The sequence below is a fragment of the Crocodylus porosus genome, unplaced genomic scaffold, assembly GCF_001723895.1.
Source record: "Crocodylus porosus isolate Cpor-Errol unplaced genomic scaffold, CroPor_comp1, whole genome shotgun sequence".
NCBI lineage: Eukaryota > Metazoa > Chordata > Crocodylia > Crocodylidae > Crocodylus > Crocodylus porosus.
Window position 1 is genome coordinate 26,782,117 of NW_017728931.1, and position 23,581 is coordinate 26,805,697.

General features: G+C 38.2%; 1 protein-coding gene across 12 annotated transcripts in view; it reads right to left on the reverse strand.

The window, feature by feature from the left end:
• Positions 1-23,581, reverse strand: part of SOX5 (SRY-box 5) — a 549,709-nt gene that overhangs the window by 368,508 nt on the left and 157,620 nt on the right. For 3 of the 12 annotated variants that reach the window (XM_019544445.1, XM_019544441.1, XM_019544439.1), the window contains exon 1: positions 20,298-20,888. The exons of 3 other annotated variants lie outside the window; for them this stretch is intronic. In XM_019544445.1, coding sequence (XP_019399990.1) covers positions 20,298-20,389 — 92 coding nt within the window. In that variant the 5' untranslated portion in view covers positions 20,390-20,888. Of the gene's footprint in view, positions 1-19,481; positions 20,069-20,297; positions 20,891-23,581 lie in introns of those variants that run through there. 6 more of the 12 variants (XM_019544440.1, XM_019544438.1, XM_019544447.1 and 3 more) reach the window with 4 other exon arrangements.

A 23,581-nucleotide genomic window follows, 5' to 3' on the forward strand; every position in this document is an offset into this window, starting at 1 on the left:
ATCTGCATCAGTATAGGGATGCGGCTAGGTGCATGGGCCAAACGAAAAGAGCCAACTTATGGTTGCCACTGTGATCATAAATATGAATGTATGACTGCTAGTAGCAGGTGCTTTTTTTTCATTCTCCCGCTTCCCCTCCACCCCGCAACCACCATGCTGACACCTGGAGCAGTTACCCTTATCACTCTCTAGTTATACCACTGTTCATCAGTACTGACATTCATACATGCATATTAGCACATGTGACACCTCTCTTGTGGCAGAGGACAAATTAACAAAGGACAGGTTTGCTAAATGAATTCCTTTTAAGGATGAAAATAAAGTAGAGCTAGAAGGTCATCCAGTACAACCCCCTGCTCAAGGCAGGACTAAACCATCCCAGCCAAGTGTCTGTCTAACCTGCTTTTGAAAGTTTCCAAAGATAGAGATTTCACACCTTCTCTAAGTAGACTGTTCCAATGCATGACCCCGCTCATAGTCAGAAACTTTCTCCTAATCTCCAGCCTAAATTCCCAGTGCTGCAGCTTGATTCCATTGCTCCTAGTCCTGCCCCCTACATTCACAGAGAAAAGCCCCTCTCCATCATAAATGAATATACAGGCCCTCCTCTCTGTAATCACCCTTCATGTATTTGAAGACTCCTATCAAATCCCCCCTCAGCCTTTTTTAAATCAGAAATCAATCAACTCTCAGAATAATTAACTGAGGTCATTAATTACATTGCTGCTATAGATCTGTTTTAGCTTTATATGAACCACAATAAGAAGACAAGCATTACTATACATGACTTTCAGTGTTTGAGACATGAATGTATGACAGTACCTGTTTTCTAATGTGCGATAAAGACATACATTGAGCTATTTAACAAAATGAAGAGAGGAGGAAACATGAAATAGTGTTAGTTTGATACAACTGTGTGTGGGCTGTTTTCTAATATAATTTGATACCGTTTATATTACAGGTACTCCCTTGCAAATGGCTGCTATTAAACTATTTAAACTATTACACTGACTAAATATGATGGAAGAGACTAAGGGCAGAATTTTATTGCAGTAATTGACAACAAAAGTGCAGCTTGTAACCAAAGCAGTAATTCTCCACCAGGGTAGCATGGCACCCTGGGGTGCCATGAGATCCTTTTAAGGGTGTCATGGGGTGCTGTGCAATGTGAGAATTGTTAAGTGTACAAACACCTAAATATGATTCACAAGATAAACCAAGAGTTTCAAATAGGAATCCATAGTATCAGAAACATTCTGAACTGTTGTGGTGTTTCTAAATTCATAGCAACAGAAGAATTGCTCTATTATGTGCAAGTGAAAGCTAAGAGCTGGCATTTTCAAAAGGGTGACTTCAGTCAAATGAGGTTGAGAACTACTGGACTACAGTGTAGGAGTGATTCTGTGACCCTCTCTGGGTGTGTAAGTGTGCCCACTACAGGAATAGCATTGCCCTCTGGAGATGCACAGTCATTTCCCTATTCCTAACTAACAAGCCCAAAGGGAGTAAGAGAACTTATCTCCTTTAGTTGGAGAAGTCAGAATTGGTAGCAAGCTGCACTTTGGCCATCCCCAGGTAAAAAAGAATTCTGCCATAAGCACATATAAAAGAGAGATGTTATGTAATATACCTATGATGTTGGTAAGTCTCTCAGAGATATAGACAGATGAATGGATTTAGGTGGACTGTATGAGTACATTCCAATCCCAGTACGCTGAGTGCCACACTTCATACTTAGGAAAGGAAAGGGCATATGATCTTCCTGCTATCCAGACAGATACTGGTAAAGCCCTCAAATGTTTTTTTATGTGAGTGCTTGTATATTCTACACGGCCCTTTCTTCATCCTACTTTGGTGTTCACAAGTGATACTATCTTTTGGGTCAAACAGTGAAAGAATACATTTAAATTCTCATAATTACCACTGTAAAATGCATGCCGTTATCAATGACATTTACCATAGAGTATTGAGACTTAAAAAACCCGACCCAAAACAAAAACAAAACACACCTACTCCCCACCCCCTCCAGAAAAAAAGCCCAAAGTCATTGACACTGAGGTAGGCCAAAATCTGTAATGTTATTGATGCTGTGCACACCCATTTAATTTCTGCAAATACTTCTTCATTCCCGACACATGAAATCAGTCTAAGGGGAATCCAAGCTACACTGTATTTTCCATGTTTCACTTCAATAAAATATTACAAATACGTTACCATGTATCTGGGTTTTTTGCAATCATCATAACAAACCAATGTTTTCATAATGTCACCACAAACCACAGCTATTACCTCATACACGTGTACAATGTTTTGGCAATGCAGCACGACTAGCAGGAACAATTTTATCATCATCTTTCAAAAGAACACCGTGAACACATTTCCCAAACAACAGTAGCAAAAAACACTTGGCACTTTCAGTTCTTCCTTTTCCTCTTCTATGAATTAGCACGAAGTAGAGAGAAGTGCTTAATTTATAAACACTGATGTCCTCTTCTGCATCCTTCTACCTTGAATTAATTCCATCCCCTTTAAAGCCAACCAAGCTCTATAGCACAAATCCACCCAAATAATGTGGAGGTCAATGGGAGACATTCCAGAGATGGAGCAGGAAAGGGATGCATCATTTCACTTAAAAATTCCAGGTAAAGAGCCATGAAATATAGGGCAATCTTTAATACCTGCTTCTACACAGCCTAGTGTATATGCTCTAACATAGTCATGGAAGGTGTGATCAAAGTTTGAAGTCCTTTCCTTTGTCATGTCCTTGTGACAAGGTATTTAGCAGAATTCACAGATTGATTGGATGCTAATAGAGCTGTATCACATGCAGTTCTGCTACAGCCTCAGACTTTTGACCTTTGGGCTATCAACCATGCTCCTTAGCACCCACACCAGCATAAAGCTTGAAGTAGCCTACTTTAATGTGCTAATGAAAATTACATTTAAAGTCAAGAATCATGAAGAAAATTACAGCCCTAAAGCCCGCCTGAGCCTACAACAAGCCAAATGTTCCCACTTCCTTTTGAGGACAACAGGAATTGAAGACACTTGGTACCTCACAGGACAGGGCTCTGTTTCTGCATGGAGTCCACTAATGTTCATTCACAGATTATATACACCTGAACCATCTCAAGAAAGTCATTCTTACTGAACACTGTCAAACTTTTCTGTCTAGAGCGTCCAACACCGTCCTATCTGAACCATGAGGATAACTGTATTGGAGGAAGAGATTACCTCATTTCTGTTCCCTTAAGTATGACTATACAGGCCTACACTCTGGACTGTTTCTCAGTCAGAACCAGTATATGCAAAGTAGATTCCATAGTCCCACATTGTGTGCACAAAGGGCACCACACACATCCTGTGACTAAAACTATTCTGCTGGAATAATCTTAGTCTCAAGATAACACTTCAAACACTCCATATGTCCACTTTGGTTATTTGTCTTCTTAAAATGCTAATAAGTGTAATACTTTATAATTACTGCATTTCATCTAAAAACAATCATCTAAAGTTCTTGGTGTTAGTCAAAGCACTAAAGAAATACTTGAATCCTCCCCTTTTAGTGGGATATATCAAACCTTTGAGAGACTCTCATGATTGTCTTCAGTGGGCTCTGGGTGGGGCCTTTATATAAAAATTAACTCAGTACCTATGAGAGGAGGCAGAGGAAAACATATATACTGTAATTATCTCCAGAATAGGTGTTTCAAGGGCAGAGGCATAACACACTTCTCCACGTTAACCTATATATGAATTAAAGGGACCAGCAATAGACGCCCTGCAAGTGAAAGGAAAATCTATCCCATGGACATATTTGGTCCTTGTCCTCTCTGTTGAGACTACTGCTTAAGTCACCAAGTCCTCTCAGATGGGATGCATCACATATATGTGGTCGGACATCCACTGGATAGGAACAGCTCTTGGATACTAGTGGTCTGGGTGACATTTCAACCAGCAAAGTCACATTTAAAGCCTCCATCACCTCTTAATAGACAGCCCCTACCTCCTTCCAGATACATGGCTCCATCTTTCATCAAACAAACTGCAAAAAAGTCCACTTTCCCAGTAGAAACTGCAATGAATTGGAATCTCTTTATTCAGCTTCACCTGATAAATGGATTTAAAGCTGTAGAACAAGACAATTTTAGACGCTTATGGTAGTGTTTCATACTATTACGAAGCAGCAGGAAACAGTCTCTGTTTTTATTTCTGCAAGCAATACATATCTGTAATGACTAGTAATTGACAACATTCTATAGCTCCGAATTCCAAAAGCATGAACATGAACTTTTGGTATAATGTGATCCATGCAAGATGTTTAGCAGACAATGCTAAGAAGCTTTTGATCTGTAACCTTTTTCAGAGGCTTGTGTGCTCAATAATGACATACACAACGCACAAACATATTCATCCTTCCCTGCTGTTTACAGTGTGAAATATTATGTCAGAGTCTTTTGATAATACAATTGGCAGGCAGTAGCCAACTAAATTTTGGGTGCTTTCAAAACTGACACAACTCTATCATCCATTGCAGTAGTGATGGAACTGAAAGACTAGCAGTTTCTTGCTTCCCTTAGCAGTTTGGAGCCTGCAAAGAGCGTCCTTATCTCAGAATTTAATGTGCATTCAAAAGGAGAGACACTGAAAATTAATTTCCAAACCCCTGCCGTAAGTCATTCATTCCTGTCTTGAATCAACTAAAACCCCACCCTTACTAACAGTAAATTGATCAAGGATCAGGAGAAAGGCCATAGCAAACAGACCAGCAAGTGCTACTTTGCCTCTTCCAGCAAGCTCTTCTTAAGCCAGCCTTGGGGAATAAAATAGCAAGTGACACAAAGCAACTTTTTAAACAAATACAGCAAATGCTACATTTTAATATCTACTAGTGGAATGGAGAAAAAGGAGGACATACTTATTCATTTGCGCCTTATTAATGGCATAAGGCAAATGCAAATCAAAGTCATGGCATAAGGCAATGCAAATTCAATTAAACAGCCCTGGAACCTGGCTTGAAAGTCACCATTTTGGTGACAACTGGCAGGCTGTTAAAATTATAGCAGTACCCTCAACTCTCACCACGGTCAACTGCTGTCTCAAATTTATGCGCTCACTTCAGAATCTCATTCAAACCACAGTGGACTGGAGGGAAGTACAGGAAGTAAATTCACAATAAATGTAATTATGTTACCTGACGGAATAGAATGGAGAGGGAAAAAGGAAAGAAAAATGGCCAAACTGTTGACACTGGTCAAGTAGACCCTGTAAAATTTCCAAGAACATTGAGCTTGAATTGTAAAGTGTCATTATGAACTCATTCATGAGTATTTTTTACATAATTTCTATCCACGCAGCCCCAAAAATAGCTGATTCTTGTGCAGGCGCTTTAGTGAAAAGCAGATAAGCTGTTATTTCCTGCTCCTGAAGAAACCCATTTTATTGTATGCAATATAAAGAATTGTTCCGCCAATAAGATGTTTTAATAGTTTCAGCTCAGTTGCTATGGGAAGATGTGGTGATGTGGTGGCTGGAAAACAAGCTTTTGCTAAACTTCACTGGGATCTGGCATCAGTTAACTGGAATTTTCTTAAGCTTAAAAGGTTTGCTGCTCTAAGCACCACCTATAGAAGACAGCCATGATTTCCACAAAAATACAGAAAACGTGTTCATCTAATTGTGGGAGAGAGAGAAAAATGATTCTGGTAGCACGGGATTAGGAACCTATTAGACTTTGACAGGGCTACAACATTACTTCTGTAAAGACTTGCTCCTCACACATGCCAACAGAAAATTATTTGGGGGTTTTCTGTCTGTATGTTATGCTTGAGCAAAGAGTAAGGCAGAAGACTTCAAGGTTCTAGTACCATCTGGCTTTATCCTGAGAAGTCCAACTTTATGTTCCTTGCAGCATCTCGTACAGCCTCACAAAAGGCAGGCACAGGCAAATAAAATGTAGTGGAAATAAAAGAACTCTCTCAAGACTGCATAGAGTACAGCAGTGGAAACCTATATAAAATTACAGCAACGTAAATAACAATTAGTCATTTTACTTACTCTGCTGAAGTCTTGGAAGCAAACAATTCCTGCAAAGCCTTGCTTGTTAAAGAAAAGTATCTTTATTGAAAAGATACTTAGCAGCATTATGATCGGACACAACTTTAAAACTGGGGTAATGAGCAGCTCTCTAGATACAGCTGCAAGAAACCTTTAGCCTTGTCCAAAGGTGTTAACAATGCAGTACTAATCTGACACAGCACTAAATGGATAGCCGAAAACAGCGAGTATGCTACATGAAGGAGACTGTTTTTTCTTCTTTTGCTTAGCCTGGTTTTCTTTTAATACACCCTTAGTATAAAAATATTATCAAATCCTTCTATTAAAAGTATCAGGAGCAGAAAACAAATGTATTTTGTAAAACATTCTTTGGGATAAAGCAAGCAAAGCCAAATGAGGTAGTAGCTAAATTGCTGACAGAATACTAAAAACTTTAAAGATTTTTCACTTGGTTTATTGTACGATTTCTTTTGCTCTTTATTCAGAGTTAAATATGGACTGATCCTTTTTTAAGCTTGTGGATAAAATTGACAAGGCTTGGGTACACTGACATGCAGGTTTTTCATACGTTTTACAAGTAGCCTGTTACTAAGTATTTTAGCTTCTTTCTCTTGCTGTCTTTCTAAACCTATAGATGGATGAACTGGCTCAAAATTATTGTACTATATGTCTATAAATTATGCCATCAACCCTGTTTTCCCTCATTGCACCAGTAAAGAAAAAGTGCTGTCCTGATTTAAAGCTGTAAATTCAGATCAAATGGAAAAGCGTTAAATCCAGAAGTGCCTTTGGTCCATTAACTTCCATGCTGATTTGACACGCTTGGCAGTGCTTGGGCAACAAACTCCGCTATACAACGAATTCCTAAGCAAACAGTGTTTTATGTCATAAACCATCTGGGGTGCCAGTTCTAGGGGCCACTTATTTAGAAACATCTGATATGATTGGAAATTTTGAAAAGTATGAGTAAAACTTTTCTTCCCTTTGAAATCCTTTTTTACAGACTTAAAGATGTCATCAGAGAAGTGATGGAAGAAACAAGACTGTGGCTGAAGCAAGTCTTTTCATTATTTGGCTCAAGAAAGCCACTGAATATACAAGCCTTTAAAACCAAACAAACAAACAAAAAAACCCTATGGCTTTTTCAAGGTACCAATAGAAGCGATACCATTTATAACCTGGACAGTGCTCCCTTTTATATAGAACCTTGCAAAGCTAAGTGCCAAGCAGATGGCTGAAATCTGTTTTATATAAAAAGTGTGTGTGCCTCTGTCTGTGTATGTTTAAACTGCATTCTTTGTATTCATATTCAGGGATAGGTTTTTGCCATCAAAACACTGGCACTGAAGCAATCATTAGCAGCATTTTAGACAACTGGCAACTAAGGTATTCACTGTTCTCCACAAAATGTTCAGCTAATATCTCCCAGATGTACAATAAAGGCAAAAGATCATCTTCTTAAATTGTTATCAGTATGCCGGACGGCCTTTCAATAGCCTATATATTCAAAAAGCAATTTTATTTATTTTAAAGCAATGTCCTTACTTGTAGCCTATTGCATATTTCTTTCTTTAACAGCTGTCCCTAAAAATATGTTTCCCTATCAACCTCCATCACAGCATATTGACAGCAAGAGAATTCATTCCCAATGCCAGTCTTTATAGTAAAAATCAACAGAAAGCTTTTGTAAATTATTTTAACAACAAAACTTCTCCTTTTTTTATAAACTTTTTTTTAAAATTTAACACCTCTGGCTTGATATGAAGAAAAGGTAAAAGAAGAGAGAAAACCAGACTAATTTCTGTTGCTCTGGAAGAATCTGGTTTGGTCACTAGAGCAATTGGCCACTTCCAGATCTCAAGGGGGGGGTCCTGCCTAACTGTCATTCTTACACTATGCAACCCTGTGCAAATCACAATTCCAGCAGATGCCTTAGTTAATTCATTCATAAAATAAATAGTTTATTACTGGGAACAGCACCAGTTCAGTGGCTAGCACAATGCAGACCTAGTCTATGACTGAAGCTCCCTAGATGTTTCCATCATACAAATAACTAACTCTTAGGTTTGTACAGTGTGAAACAATTGAGCTTCAATTCCTAACCGAAGTGTGTAGGGCCTTCTGGAATATAAGTAAAATAATAATGTTCTTATTATTAAGAAGGCAGTGTAGAGGTGCACTTTTATAGACTACTTAACGGTATATATATATATTTCGTATTTAGGTAGTCTATGAAAGTGCACTGCCTTCTATACATCTACAGCACAAGCCTTTGTAAGCTCATGTTCACTTCATCAGATGCTGATAAAGTGAACTTGAGTTCTCTTCAGTTCATGAAAGCTTCTGCTATATATAGCTTATGTAGTTATTCTATAAAGGTGCCTTCTGATTGACTTCATACTAGCAAAATTACCTGCCTCACTCTTATCATAATAGACAACAGACCCTAAAAGGCTGTTTGTAAGGATCAACTAACTCACATTTGTAAAATATTTTAAGATCTGCAGATGATAGCTTGTACAGAAATGCATCTCAACAGTGGTGAAATACTTGAAGTTAATGGAAGTTTTTCCATTACAGTGGGGCAAGGATTTCATTCTGTAACTTTCTGACTGGTTGCTTCTTCATTCCCTCTAAAATTGGTGCAGTAATATTTGCTTGGCTCAGATGAGTGAGCTTACTTAATTAAACCTAAATTTCCAGAAGTGGAATGTGATTCTGCATGCTATGGGGCCAAAACATTGACATTTAAGGGGCACTACTGAATATTTTTGCCTCACTGGTCCCGGTCTCACAATAAACTCTGTGTGAGTGGACCCTTGGAATCATATCACTGATTATATTTTATTAGAAAGAGTTCTCTTGCCAGGAGACTCCTTATTCTTCAAATATGTAATGGATGGTTATATGGACATAGACTATTCTTTGTGGCCACAGGACAAGCAGCAGTGGTCTTAAATTGAAGCAAGTTAAATTCAGGTTGGATATTAGGAAAAACTCTCTCACTATGATGGTGGTTAAAGCACTGAAACAGGTTAATCAGAAAGGTTATGGAATCTCCATCCTTAGATGCTTTTAAGAGAAGGTTAAATAGATACTTGGAATGGGATGGTTTAGTCAAGAATGATCCTGCCCTGAGCAGAATCTAGAGAAGAACTAGGCCTCCTGATGTACAACCCTACTACTCCAGGATTTTATTGAAAAGTTTCTCAAACAAGAACATTAAACTGCCCTATAACAGTCAGGGGCTATGCAACTCAAATTTACTAAGATTTCTCAAGTTTGGACCCATTCTTCTCAATAGAGAAGAGATACAGCACATGGACTAGACCCAAATCATGCCCCCATGTCTCACTCATCCAGTTCTGTTTCATTGTGTTTCCCCCAAAAATACTGCTGTTGGAAATCCAAAATACTGAAACAGAGGTTGTGGAAAATGTCTTCCATGGGAGGGAAAAGGAGGGGAAGAGAACAACTCTTACCTTTTGGCAAATTTCCATGCCATCCTCCACACTTTGGGTCTTTGCCATACATTTTAAAAGCAGCTGTTACATATTTGGGTCCTGGATGGGTGAGAACCCATTTGTAACGCCATTTGTGCTTTTAAGCTATTTGGTTTGCTCAGAGAAGCTACCTATACTGCTGGTTTTTGGTAGGGTCAGTTCCTCACATTAATTACTTTCTGTGTAAATCATTTTTCTGGTCTCCCCCCATTGCCTGGTCCCTAGGTTATAAAACATATGACAGCCCTTGCACATATGTCTGGAGAAACTAATTTTTTTTCCAGGGTGACTCCTTTTACATTGTCTGTTAGTTACACACACATACAGACACAGATATGCACAGTATTTTAATTTACTGCTTAAATACTGTACTTTCCGCTACCTAACTTCAGTCCTCAGAACTCGCCTGCAGGTAGGGACTTATTTTAGAAGCACGCTCAAGTAATTGGAGGCATTCAAAATAGTTTTCTCCCCCGACAAAAATACTGGACAGACTGTTTAAACCTGGATTTAATGTTCTTAATTATTTTTCAAAGTCCATGTTTTCCATATTTAAGTAATTCAAGTATTATATTTAATCTTGTTAGAACAAGACCTTTAAAATGTAACTAGACTGCTAGAAATCTGTAATTTGCAGTTCTTAGGACCTTAAGAAAGAGAGAAATAATCTTGCAGTTAAACCACACAACTGGCAGTTAGTTATCTCTGACTTCTATACTCAGGTATGTCAAGTGCTTTTACCTTTCTGTTCCTCAGTTTTTCCATCTATAGTCTGAAGATAATACTAATACCTAACCTCTGGACCTCATCATATCTTGAAAGCTTTCAAAATAATTTGAATTCCAGAAATTAAAGAGATTACAACATCTAAGCGTTATTATTACTCACAATAGATCGGTTTCCAGAATGTGTGTTTCTACGCATGTAAAGGCACAATAAAATCTAATTCCCACTGCAACTAGAGACCAAACCAACAAAATAAACATGCATCTATTATGTTTCCACAAACATGTATTTCACCTGCCAAACACTCAGGAACACACATAAATGTGTATTTTTGTAAGTACAAAGGTGACTATGTGTCCTTCACATAGGTTCTGTCTACGCATCCTTCAATATGATTTGACAGCTAAATCTTTCTTCTTTGTAATCTGTTTTGTGGACCCCTTGTCCCTTTCTTGATTTTGTGTTCATCTCGGAAAAAACACTGACATAAATTAAGGTTCTAAGCACAAACAATAATCTATGGAGCAGGGACCCACTTTTTATATTTGTACACTACCTAGGAAAACGGGGTCCTGATGTACACTGGTACTGAAACACAAACAGTACACAAATAATAAAGAAGTCCAAAACATACTTAGGAGATTCACAAGACGCACTCAACAGTAGTGTTTTGATCATATTTTGAGTGGCATTTTATATGCAACAACCATATTCCAATATGGTTTACATACCTACATAATATTGTTACAGAGTTAGATAACAAAGACCTTCAGAAAAAGGCATAAATTAGAAGGTGAAGACAAAGTAGAATGCATACAACTGAAGCCTGATCTCTGTCAAAAAAACAGAATTGACTTGAGATTCCCATGGACATACCTGAGAATAGAATGTGGGCAGACTTCTTTTGCAAAAGATTGCCCAGAAATATGCCGGTACATCTCCAAATCCTGAGAGTGGAAGACAAACAGAATACTAAACTCAAAAGCAGAGTTCCACAATTTAACCGAAGTGGAAGAGGAACCTCTGTGGTTTCCTTTAATGGTTGAAGAAGGAAAATGTCCCAAAAGTATAAATGTTTTTGATCCGAGCCTTCAAGAGGCCGAGAAACGATATATTAAATTCTGCTTTATTTCATTTTCTTTAATTTATAATCTTTTTGTTAAATCTTGCATCATATTTTGGTTTCAAGGTTTCACAGCAATATGGAGTGAACATGGACAATGGAAAAAAAATCCAACAAAATAACAAAGCTTTTATAATAGGAGTGCCAAGTTGGGAAGGCTCCCTCCCCAGTTCTGTTCTATAAAAAAATAATACTGTTGTTCCATGGAACCCTGAACAGCTAATTAACATTTAGGGAAGCAAATGCTTTAAGTATAAACATTACAAAAGTTTGGGAAAAAGAATAAAATTTCCCATCTTTTTAAAGAAGTGAATTTGGTGATGCTGCCAGGTTGACAATTCGGAACACAAAAGCCTTCTCCATACCCATAGGATTTAACACAGGATGGGCAGTAGTAGTGCAGGCCAACCTGCTCCCCAGGCAGCTTTGCCAAATGCTTGAAGCTTTGAACATGTAGACCACTTTTAATGGTGAGAGAGAGCGTCGAATGCCCTTTCATAAAACGGTCTCTCAGTTGAGACAGCAGATGCCCCAAATCTTACTGACTACACTGTGGAATCAGTTAAAAAACTTAACACTGTGTAGTTAAGTTTTTATACACTTTACTGTATCACACCTTTTTGGATACTCTATAAATAGAACACAATGTAATCCAATGCAGCCCAATCATATGGGATGACACAAAAGAAAATGCATGCTTCCATACATGCGCAACCTAATTTCAAATCTTATTTTTATACTTTCACCCTGGTTACTTCTTAAAATATGTTTTTCTCCCAAAGCCCTTCAAACAGTTAAACAGGAAAGCTTGCATGAAGTGTTGGCTTATAGCTAGCAACTTTTTTCTGTGCTGTTACTCTAACACTTCATATTGTGCTGGCACTTGCAAGTAGCCCTAATTTGCTATTAGCCAGATTATTTTTGTACATGTGGAATGAGAAGTCTAATGAAGTGAATGAAGTATGAGGCAGTGGTTTATTCCTGTGTTTTCAGCTCCAAGAAAGTGGCATAGTCATTCACTTACTACCAACAAGAGCGTGAGGATGACAAGTTTTACAGGTTCTGCTTTTGACGTCCTAATTCACTTTCCCCAGAACTACAAATGTTCAGAAATTATACCCCCTATAGCCAATGTCCTTAACTACAAAAATTAAATTCACACCCCCTCACAAAAACTTCGTCACTAAAAGAATCCTTAATTATTCAGACAAGGAAAATAAATTTTTATATGCTATGCTTTTTTTTCCCCCTCCAAAGTAACTGATCACTGGCAAGGCATAAAAAATGAAACAAATATTTAGTAACAGACTAAAATACAACCAAACAACAAAATTAGCACTAGTGTACTTTTTACCTATCTTTAGAAAAAACAGCATCAATTACCACACAAACACCCATATCCCAGAAAAACAATCAATAAAGTGTACCTGAACTTTAAGAAAACACAAAAGCAGAAGTACGTTAAAAACCAAAAATAACATTCAGCATGCAATACCAGTGCAGTTTTGCATTTGGACTTAAAAAAAAAAAATACCATAAGGGGAATCTGGGATTTTGAAGATCATATTTTATTTTTAGAATTAATACAATTCAAATTTAGCACACATATCCTTTTATATACAAGCTGACTTACAAACATTACTTAATTAATCCTCACAACATGCTTCTAAGGCAGGCAACCTTAATGCTGATTTCAAACTTCTAAATTGAGCCACGGCTTTTCTTTTACTCATTGTAATGCTGTCATGTTTTACAAGTATAAAATTATAACACCGTTTTGTAAAGAATGAATTGTTCTCAAGTAAGGTGACAAAATGCATTCGGCAAAAATGTCACATACATCAAAAATAAGCAAAGAAAAGGAAAATGTTGACCAATGTCTTGACAGAAGAGGAAAGGAGGGGAGAGAAAAGGAGAGGGGAGGAGAGGAGAGGAGACAGAAGAGGGGGAAAGGAGAAAGGAAAAAGAAGCTGGGAAACTATTTAAAAATAGATTAAAAATTTGATGTTTCTAATAGTCAAAATTCAGCTCAGGTCTTTTTTTTTTTAAATCCTAATAAAGATATTTTGTTTATATTAATTACCACTGTGCATACCACAATTCCATTTGCTTCTTATATTATTATAAAATAACGTAGTCTCTGCAAGCAGCTCTCACCAAAAGTCGTCAAAATCTTTTCTAAATGTGATCTCTCACTACAACTAGTATAACGTAGAACTTCACACTGCCACGAGAACATGTGGGCTCAGGAGCAACTTCTAGAGACTCCTGCAGTGATTCCAGCCTTTGCCAGCCTGAGAAGCAAAGGTGACACAGTCTCTCAAGTGGAGGGTGTAGTACATATTGCTCTCAAGTGCCCCTCTAGCGGTTGGCTGGAAGTAGGCATTGTACATTCACCAGAGGATACGAGAGATGTAATAAACTTATTCTAGGGCAGGCTGCTCTGTAGAGTGAAAGGAAGATAAAACTTGCAGAAATATGCAGCTGACAAATGAAACTCCTCTGTGAAAGCGAGAGTTAAAGCTTTATATAGTCTTTCATTTCAAAAGGGAATTTGATGGGTGCAGTTATGAAATGGCAAAAAAAATCTTCACGTTATAAAATGTCAGGTATGAAATTCAAGATACCTCCCAGCAGCTAATCATCAAAACCAGAATGTTAAAGTAACAACTACATCTATTCCCAAAAGATGTGGGTGGAAACAAAAGTTTTGCTGTTTTAATTAATATAATTTTATGCCTGGGTTCATCTTATTTGTAAGACATTTTATTTTATTTGCTTTTTTAAAGAAATACAGAAGAGGTCATACCATTGTACCATATGTACCATTAACATACCAGTTAAAAGAGACTTTAAGAATATATATTTTTTAATTCTTTGCTTTTAAAGATACTGTTTGTTAAACAAAACGTTTAACGTTGGCAGAAAAGTACTTACGCTATTGATTAATTGCTGCAAACACTCTTTTCACTTGACCACAGTATGAGGCATTCACAGGCACCATCTAGTTGCAATGTCTCCTTTCCCCTTCCACTTATTGGTTAATTATGTTTATATCATGACGGAGCAACAAATGAGTAAAAATAAGAATGCCAAAAGAATGTCAATCTCACTTCTGCAAATGAACCATGAAAGTGAAGGTATTTGACAAGCGTACATGTACGCGTCCTACCCCACAACGTAACCAGATTGCCTAAAAAGGTATTGAGAGAAAAGCAGGCAAAGAAAGAAATTAAGACTTCACCTTTGAAAGATACTCTTTTCCTAAAATACACTTTGGATTGAATATTGTATACAGATACAGATATTTATCGTATCTAATAGAAATTTATGTTTTTCCTACCACACAGCACAGTGGCCAAGTAAAATGACAGGTTATTATATGTCTTTCATATGATATAGCTCTGGATGCTAGTTAAAAGCTCCCTAAGAAGTAGTAAATATTTCATAAACTTATGATATTTAAGGTCTCTGGACACAGAGAGAAAGAAAAACAATTCCTCTCATATTTAAAGGTACCAGTCAAATACTCAATGCACATAAACACTGCAAAATACTTGGTGCCTGTGAATGCGTGCCTGTGAGCATGAGCGTGAGTGTGTTAATGAACTATTTTAGTGTAGACAAGGAGCAAACCATCCAGAATCTAGTAAACTCCTGATTTGATTAAAAGACACAGATTACAACAGTAAGAATTGTTTGGCGTGATGTGTTGCTCGTGAATTCTCTTGTTTGTGGTGCTGCACTCCAAACCTAGCTCATGATTCCAGCAACTGGTAAATTATTGAGATGTTCATTAAAATCTATAATCTGTAACAGTCAGCTTCTTCCCTCTAAAGCATAAACACAACAAATGAAATCAGCAAAGTCCATTAAAGAAACTCTGGAAATGTATTATTCCTTCAGTCATGTCAGAGAGAAATACAAGGGTGCCAAATTTTGCTGGGGCAAAATATTACTAGCTGAAACTTTCCACTGGGATTGTGCTAAATTTTTCATCCACCCCCAAGAGCATGTAAGCAGGAAAATCATTTCTGGAAAACAAGTCAGTGAAATGTAAATGACATCCAACCCAAGTTCAAAATTGCTCTTCCTCCCTCCCTCCCCCCAACCCTTTCTACAGGTAGATTTTAAGAGGACATCATTCTTAGTAAGCCCATTGATAAAAATGTGGGGTTTTTTTCACATAAAATGCCAGCAAAGCCAGCATAAGTGAAATCTTTCAGGATAACTTTAGCTAAATAAAGCACTTTGAAATACGCAAAGTTTCCTTTTAGGAAAATGATTTCTCCATTTGACAGTGTTGGTACAACCCCAAAATAAATTCAGTGGGAGTCTGAAATGACTTGTGCAGCACACCAAATAAGTAGTTTTTTTCCTCTCCCAGCAGAGACTTACTTTACACCGCTGAGCATTTCCTTTCTATAAAATGTCTAGCTGCTCTTGTCATTTCTAAAGAGTGCGCAGAATGAGTGATTTTAAATGTTAAACTTCTTTCACATCCCTCCCCCCCGCCCCCAATCGCTCCACCTTTTGTCTTTTCTAGCTCTTCCCTTTTTCTTAGGAAACATTAACCTACCCTTCCTCCTTCAACAAACACACACCACATACTTCTTTACCTTGGAGCTACAAGTAAAAAAAGATGTCACTCTGTCGTGATGCTTAGTTTAGCCACTCTCAGAGTCTACAGAGAAATGTAAATATGCAGTAATTAATTTAGGTTTAAGAACATCCCATACACTAGGGACATTGTTAAGCAGTCACTTTATCTATTTTTCATTTACTAGATTTTATTAAGACATTAAAACTTTATGTTGGGTATTTTTGAGCTCTTAATCATTCTGTAAAATTCAGCACTGTTAGCAATAGTTCTGGCTACACTAGTGATTCTCTAGGAAGTTCAACTTTCTTTCTATTGTGGGTTTATGTTTTGTATTTAATTAAATATATTTAATCATTCCTGATTTTTCCTTCCTTTCCTTAAAAATTTGGGATTATTCTATCTGAACATCACAAAGTACAACCCAGCTATCATTTATTCCCTAATAAACAGAGACTAAACCGATTGCAGTTATAATTTCTCCACATAATTTCAGGGTCCCTATCTTCAGTTTGTATTTTCTCATGATCCTTTCATCCATTCAATTCACAAACAGGAATAAAGAGGTGCAAGTAACTTTTCAGTAGAGACCAAAAAACCTCACAGTTCTGGAACTATTAATAAATCATATGGGATAATTCACAAAACCTAATTCAAGTTACTACTGCTGCTGAATGAATTAATGATTGTTTATTCATCTGACACTGTGGGCCATTTTCTTTCCAAATGTGTAGCGCAACTGTCCATGATAATGAACACAGATAAACAAGAGAAGTTTCCTTCATTCAAACTCATTGAATCTTTAGAAAGTTGGGGTGACCCAAAGTTTCTAAATTGCTCACAGTGATTGGGGTACTATGTTACATGAACATTTCTGCTTATGGAGAGGGTGACAGGGAAAGAAGAATAACTCTTCCGCAGAACCTACACACACCATGAGACCTTCACGGCAGACACTTCTATACGTTAATTTTTTACCTCTTTGTAATTCACTAGCCAGTTTTAAAAGCGCTGGTGCATATTAATAACAAAACTGAAACTGATAACGTGGATGTGACAGGTGAGACCTCGATGACTAGAGAAAACACACTCAAAGAACTGTGCTTGATGTGAACGTAACAGTGCAAGAACAACCTCTTCTGTGTGATGCATTTATAACTTAGATATGCAAGTTAACTGTATGTGTCCTTATGCCAGTCTTAATTAATATATGTATAGTATATAGACAGTACCTGCTCTGTGCATGTGTGCGCGCGCGTGCGTGTGTAAGTATAGCCAAACACATGCACACCGTGTAAACAAATGGTAATAATTAACAGAGATATTGGTTTATATTACCAATTGCAACTGCACAGGAAAAATGGTAGAAAAAAATCATGTGTTGTGAGGTCTATATTTTATTGCTTCCTATCCTTATCCTTTGATATCTGCATAGCACAAAGAACAGCAGCTTATTGATTATTTAACTAGAACATTTACAAGAGCAGATCTCTGAGCTCTGAAAATGAAATGTCTGCTTTGAAAAAAAAATACTTAGTTTTGTTACCATGGAAAAAGTTTGGTTCAATATTGAAAAAGAATTCTTTAAAAAACTCTTCAGGAAAAAAAAAGAAAAACTCTATCAACACAGAAATAAAAGGAATGCATTTGGTATAACAGACTTTATACTTATTCCATTCATTTCAAAGTTCAAAAACATTCTAACAGTTTGCTTACAAATCTCTATGTATAATCTTAGTAAAGTAAAAGAAACGCATTTAATTACTGACTGTATTAAGTCAGTTATTTTTGTATTAGCTTTGGGTTCATCACCACTAACAGTAACAGTTACTCCAGGTACTGTTTTTGATAACTTAATACAGTACATGAGCAAAAACAATCTTTACTCTTCTATTGCAATAATAAGAACTAAAGAAAAATGCCAAGTATTTTAAGTAGAGTTGGAAAATTAATTGAATTAAATGAAACCTTTGGAGCAGTTTAGCAATGCCAGTGCCGCTTTCTGGTAACAAAGTGTTTTAGCCACAAAAGACAACACAAAGTGTTAAAATAGTTCTTGCTTTTCTGAATTTCCTCCCTAATTTTATTTTTCTCCTTTCTTTTGATCCCAGAATTTTTTCTTGTCCTTTCACTGAATGTGTGTTTCTCTGCCCACTTAAAATGTTTTCATCTTGCTTTCTTTTCTCTGCCTTTACTATCAAATTCATAGTTTTGAGAGATGAACAGCTTGACTTAGCATATTTTTAACCAGCTGGTCTAGCACCTAGCTTCCATTGCATAGTCAGATACAACCAAATGTTTATACAGAAGGTAGCTTTCATGAAAATGAAAAAAAGCCTAAGTAACGTGCATCTTGGCATTCTTTTATTTACCACTTAGAAATGAAAAGTTTGAATTCTTTATTATAGAGCAAAACATGAGGCTATTTATAATATTTAAAAATTAAGCTGCTAGAGGGAATTGGTGCTGAAACTTCAATGGATAAGTGTACAAATGTATGATAGAAAGCTTCCAAACATATTTTAGAAAAGCCAGATTTATGTGAAATAAGCACTGAGCTGTAGGAGGTTAAAAACCATTGCCAGTGATAGCAAAAACTTCACTGCAAACATACAAGCCCCCCTCTTTAACAAGAGGAAAATAAATAAGTCATAAATCAAAATTCAGCTTTTGACATGCAGTGAGGGAGGTGCTGGCTAAAACTTCAAATCAGGAGTTGCACTTTTTGGGCAACTTAAAGGATGTTCTCTTGACAGAGTGCTGTGATGTTAACTTGACTAAAAATAATCACTTGCGTTAGATCAACAAAAGGTCATGTGCTTTACAGACTGCCTCCCAAAGTTTTACTGAAGGATCAAACTGGAAGTTAAACCCACCATTTCACCCACTGCTAGACATCTAATGTCACCCTAGAAATCACTCCTTTAAGACAGAGAGATGCTAAACTTGAAGGCATTCTGCATCAAATACTGCCTCCCATATTTTAGTAGACTAATTCAGATAAGAGAAGAGAGATTGTGTGTGTGTGTGTGAGAGAGAGAGAGAAAGAGAGAGAGAGGGAGAGACAGAGACAGAGAGATCATGATAGTGTTCATTAAGATCCGCACTAGGGAGCTAAACAAAGCTAAACAACACCAGAAAAGCATCACTGGTGAAGCAGATTTAAAGGACTTTCCAGATTCCTGCAATCCAGTTCAGGCAGAAACAACAGCAACAAAATGATCCAGCTCACTGACATGTAATCTGAATAGCAAAGGTAAAGCTTCTCCATCGGGCAGTCTTTTGGGGGAGCATCTCCCCACTGCTCCAGAGCCAGCTGCAAAAGGGAGAGTTGTGTGTATATATTATACGTGTCCTATGTAAAATCTCTCTCTCTCTAGATGTGCCTATGCACACACACATGCACACGCACACACTCGGGGACAGGCACACACATATTTAAATAAATAATAGCGACAGAAACTCGACTCACCTTTCAAACTCCTGAGGTAAATCAGGGTCAGTTAGCATGCTGGAAAAGCACAATTTCCCTTTGTCACAGCAGCCACCTATGATCGCCTCCAACTGAACCTGTCAAGTGAGTCCAAACCTTCTAAACCGATTGATTTTCTCTCTCTCTCTCTTTCTCTCTCTCTCTCTCTGAGCTAGGACTCCTTGACCAGTCTCTTAAAGGGGTAGCACACTTAGCAGTAGACACTGTTTATAAAGCTCCCCCCACCGCGGAGCAGCCTGCTGCGGCTGCAAAGCACTAGACAACCTCAGGGTGCCTGTCCTTTCCTTTTAATTCTGTCCTCCAGCCACCACAAAATGTGAAAAGTCAACTCATTTCATGTTTGAAAAACAAAACCAAACCCACAGCACAAGCAGAAAACCCCCAAACAACCCACCTAAACCTGTAAACCAGGAGCAAAGCCCCTCTGACTGAGCAAGATCAGCGAAGAAAGAAGATAGAACAAGAGCAGCCTGATTAAACTGAAGCACTTATCAACTCTCTCTGAGTTGGAAACAGGGAAGAAAAGATCAGATATATAAAAATGTTAGCAAAGGCATTTATGCTCACAGATTTTTTGTGCCCCCCCGCCCCAACTCTCTCTCTCTCTCTCTCTCTCTCTCTCTCCCTTTCTCTCCCATTGCAAGGGGAAAAAAAAAAAAACAAAAAACAAACACACACACAAAAAACCCAAACCACAACAATCAGGCATTGTTCTGAGGGAAGAAAAGCAACTTTGACAGATTGAAATATAGCAGAGGCCCCTTCAAGGAAACCTGTAAACAACTTGTCACTCACTCTGTCGGTCTCACTGTTAGCTCTTGCTTTCCACAAAGTGCTGCAAACCGTCCTGGCAACAAAACCAAAGTTTCCTCAGCTCCAAACTCCATCAAACAGCCCTGCTGTGTGGAGGGGAAAAGGTATCCACATGCCAAAACAGCGCGCGCACACACAAACGCACACACACCACCACAACAAAAAGTCTGTCCTCTAGGGGTTGTTTTAATCTCCCCCCCCACACACCCCACTCCCCTTCTCCGAGCGAGTTAAAGGACTCCCTTAGCTGTGGATCTCTTTAATTTCCTTTGCCCAGACAGCCACAGATAACAAGGTGGACAAACTATGGTTTTAGAGAATCTAAGCTGGCTGGCAGAACACAGCCTCCATAGCAGTTCCAATTATCTAGATAAAAATCTGGCAGACGAGGAAGGTAATCAGGTAATGGACCTTTGACATGAAATGACAGAGGCGCACGCACACACACACTTACACATACACACATGCAGAGACAGGGACTGGCCAGTGCAATGCAGCATCTGGTCAAATAGGAAAGCACACACACACATTCACACACATAGAAGACAGTGTGAATTCTCCACATCATACAAACGCAGAGACAGAGAGGGAGAGAGAGAGACCAGCTATCCACTCCTACTGGGAGGGTTCATTCTGCACAAAGGCTACATTACAGAGCCCGCCCCAATAAGGGAAAGGGGGGGGAAGCCTTCTATTGTCGAGAGGGCAGGTCAGTTGATTAGATTTTTCAGTAGAGAATTCCACGAGGAAATTCCCTTCAAAGCCGAAGTGATTAACTAGGGGCTATTCTGGAAATGGAGCAGACAATGGCTCAATAGTCTGCACGGCCAATGTCCAGGCTGGCACTGAACTCACTTTAAAAAAATAAAAAGTCAGTCTCCTTGCTCTTACATACTCAGACACACACACACAGACATGCACACCTCTATTCCATTCTCTATTCCTTCCAGCTTTTCCTCTTAGTTCCCTATTACTTTTCTTTTTCTCCCAGCCCCTGTTCTTTTTCCCCTTCCCCCCGCTTTTCTTTTCTTGCAGCTGGACAACATTAAGGGCCTTTAAAAACCACAAGGTTTTGACCCTAATGCAGTTTGATGAGGTCCATTGCCCTCACCCACCCGCCTCTGGCGACATGCAGAGAGCAAGTTTACTTTTTTAGATGTACACAAATGTGTGCACGCATGCTATACAACTTCAACATTTTCACGCAGATTGTTTTTTAGGCAATCAGAAAAGAAGGACTCAAAATTTTAACTGAAATCTAGACACTATACCCCTTTTTAGAAACTTACTTATATACACTTGAAAAGTCCAATGTAAAACTGTATATACACATGCACAGAATCTCAGAGCATACAGAACAGCATAGAATTATGGTTTTATCAGCAAGATGATGAGATGGGTGTGTTAGTCACAAGTAGTTAAACTATTTTTTGAGTTACACACATCATTCTGAATGAGCATTACTCCATTAATTGGGGGGGCCCTGTCACTAACTTTGCAAATGCACCTTCATTACAGTATAGAGGAGTGTTTCAACTAAGATTATCTCCAATCTGCTTCATACAGTAGCATTCAGAGCAGAGTCACAGAGAATCTGTCAGCTCCTGGCATGAAGTAAATCTAAAAGCTCTTCTCTATGGGGCAGGGTAAACTGGTTTCCTTCAGTAGCCCCTGGCAGATGATATTTTCCACGATGGTTCCTTCACAAGAAACTGACAAATCTAGTTAATATGTACAAAGATTTTTGGTGTTTGCTTGTTTGTTATTAATAGCTTATCCTTTTCAGATAACAATGAAACAAGCATTAAAGGAGGGGCAACAGCAAATGAAAAAAAAAATAACCCCAAACATTTTGCCTTTCATCTAAGGGTCTCCAACCACTTTAAGTCTCACATTACCCCTCTGCAGTAAATATGTGTAATTACCCTGCTTCCAAAACCCTTACTTGTATTGAATAGTACCCTACTCCACAGGGGACCCCACTGAAATCAGCTGGTCTCTGTGTGGAGTCATGAGCTACTTTGGAAGGATATCTGAGTTTGCCCTTAAGAAAAACAAGGTAAAGAAAGTCAGACAGCCTCTTCTACTTTATAGACTAACTTGTTCAGAGAGGCATGAGCTTGCATAGGCTATAATCTACTTTGTCAAGTGGACTTTGCTGATGAAGTAGGCTACATGAATGGTCATGACTCTGAACAAGATGGTCTATAAGCTGCCATACCCTCCTGCCTTTTGCCTAACTTCAGATGAACACAGGTTACTACCATCCTCTAGGTTAAAGAAAGGTTAAATAATTCACCCAAGCTCACATGGTCAATGGTAGTATCTCATAACCTGAGGAACCATGACTCCTAAACTCCCGTTTTCCCTTATAACAATTAGAGAAGTGTGCCTCCTCTAAAAAAAACTGCTTCCAAGCCAACTCTTTTATTTAAAAAAAACAACACATTTTTCCTCTTACCCACCTATACATTTCAAGACTTACCACTTTTAAATCAATTGCTTTATTAAAATTGTTAAAAAGTTATTCTACACTAAAAATAAAAAGACCAAATTTGAGCAGTCTCTTTTTATATGGTCCTTGACTTCTTTTTGGCTCTACTTGGTTCCTTCCCTGAATCTTACTTCCCCCCCGGCACCATGTGGTACTGGGGAAATTCTGCAGAGGCTTTAACAGGTAAGAGCTGATACAGAAGCAGCCAAACAGGGATTGCTGCACTGGAAGAAGTGTGCAGGTAAAGGAGGCCAAGTCATTTTTCTCCATGCATTCTTCTCAGTACCTCTCCCAGGACCTAGAATAATGATAGTCAACTCTGAGGATGATACGACCTATATGTTATCTTCCCTCCTCCTGCTATGTAACTAGAGTAAAAAATTACACAAAGGAGCCAACCAGAAACTTCAGCCAGTAGGAGCGGCTATAGAAGCAGCCATAAAGAGACCTGTGCTACTTAAGGAATGCTCTATAATTTTGACTGGATTTGGTTGCTCCAGCTACCTCTCTTCCTGTCCTTTTTCTCCTCAGCTCCTTCCAGACCTGCTCATGCTGTGTTGACCTGAACAGCCAAAGAGCCAGAGGAGGAAAAAGTGAGTTGGTATCCTTGAGAAAGGCCTGGTCATTAGGAGAATTGGAAAAGGGAAAGTAAATGAAGCTGGAGACCATCTTTTGAATGCCTCTGACTTACCAGGCACGTTACCTATTCTTTATCTCCCGTTGTAGCTTTCCCTTCTAGTTTTCCTTTTACTAGGAATACATTTCTCCACTT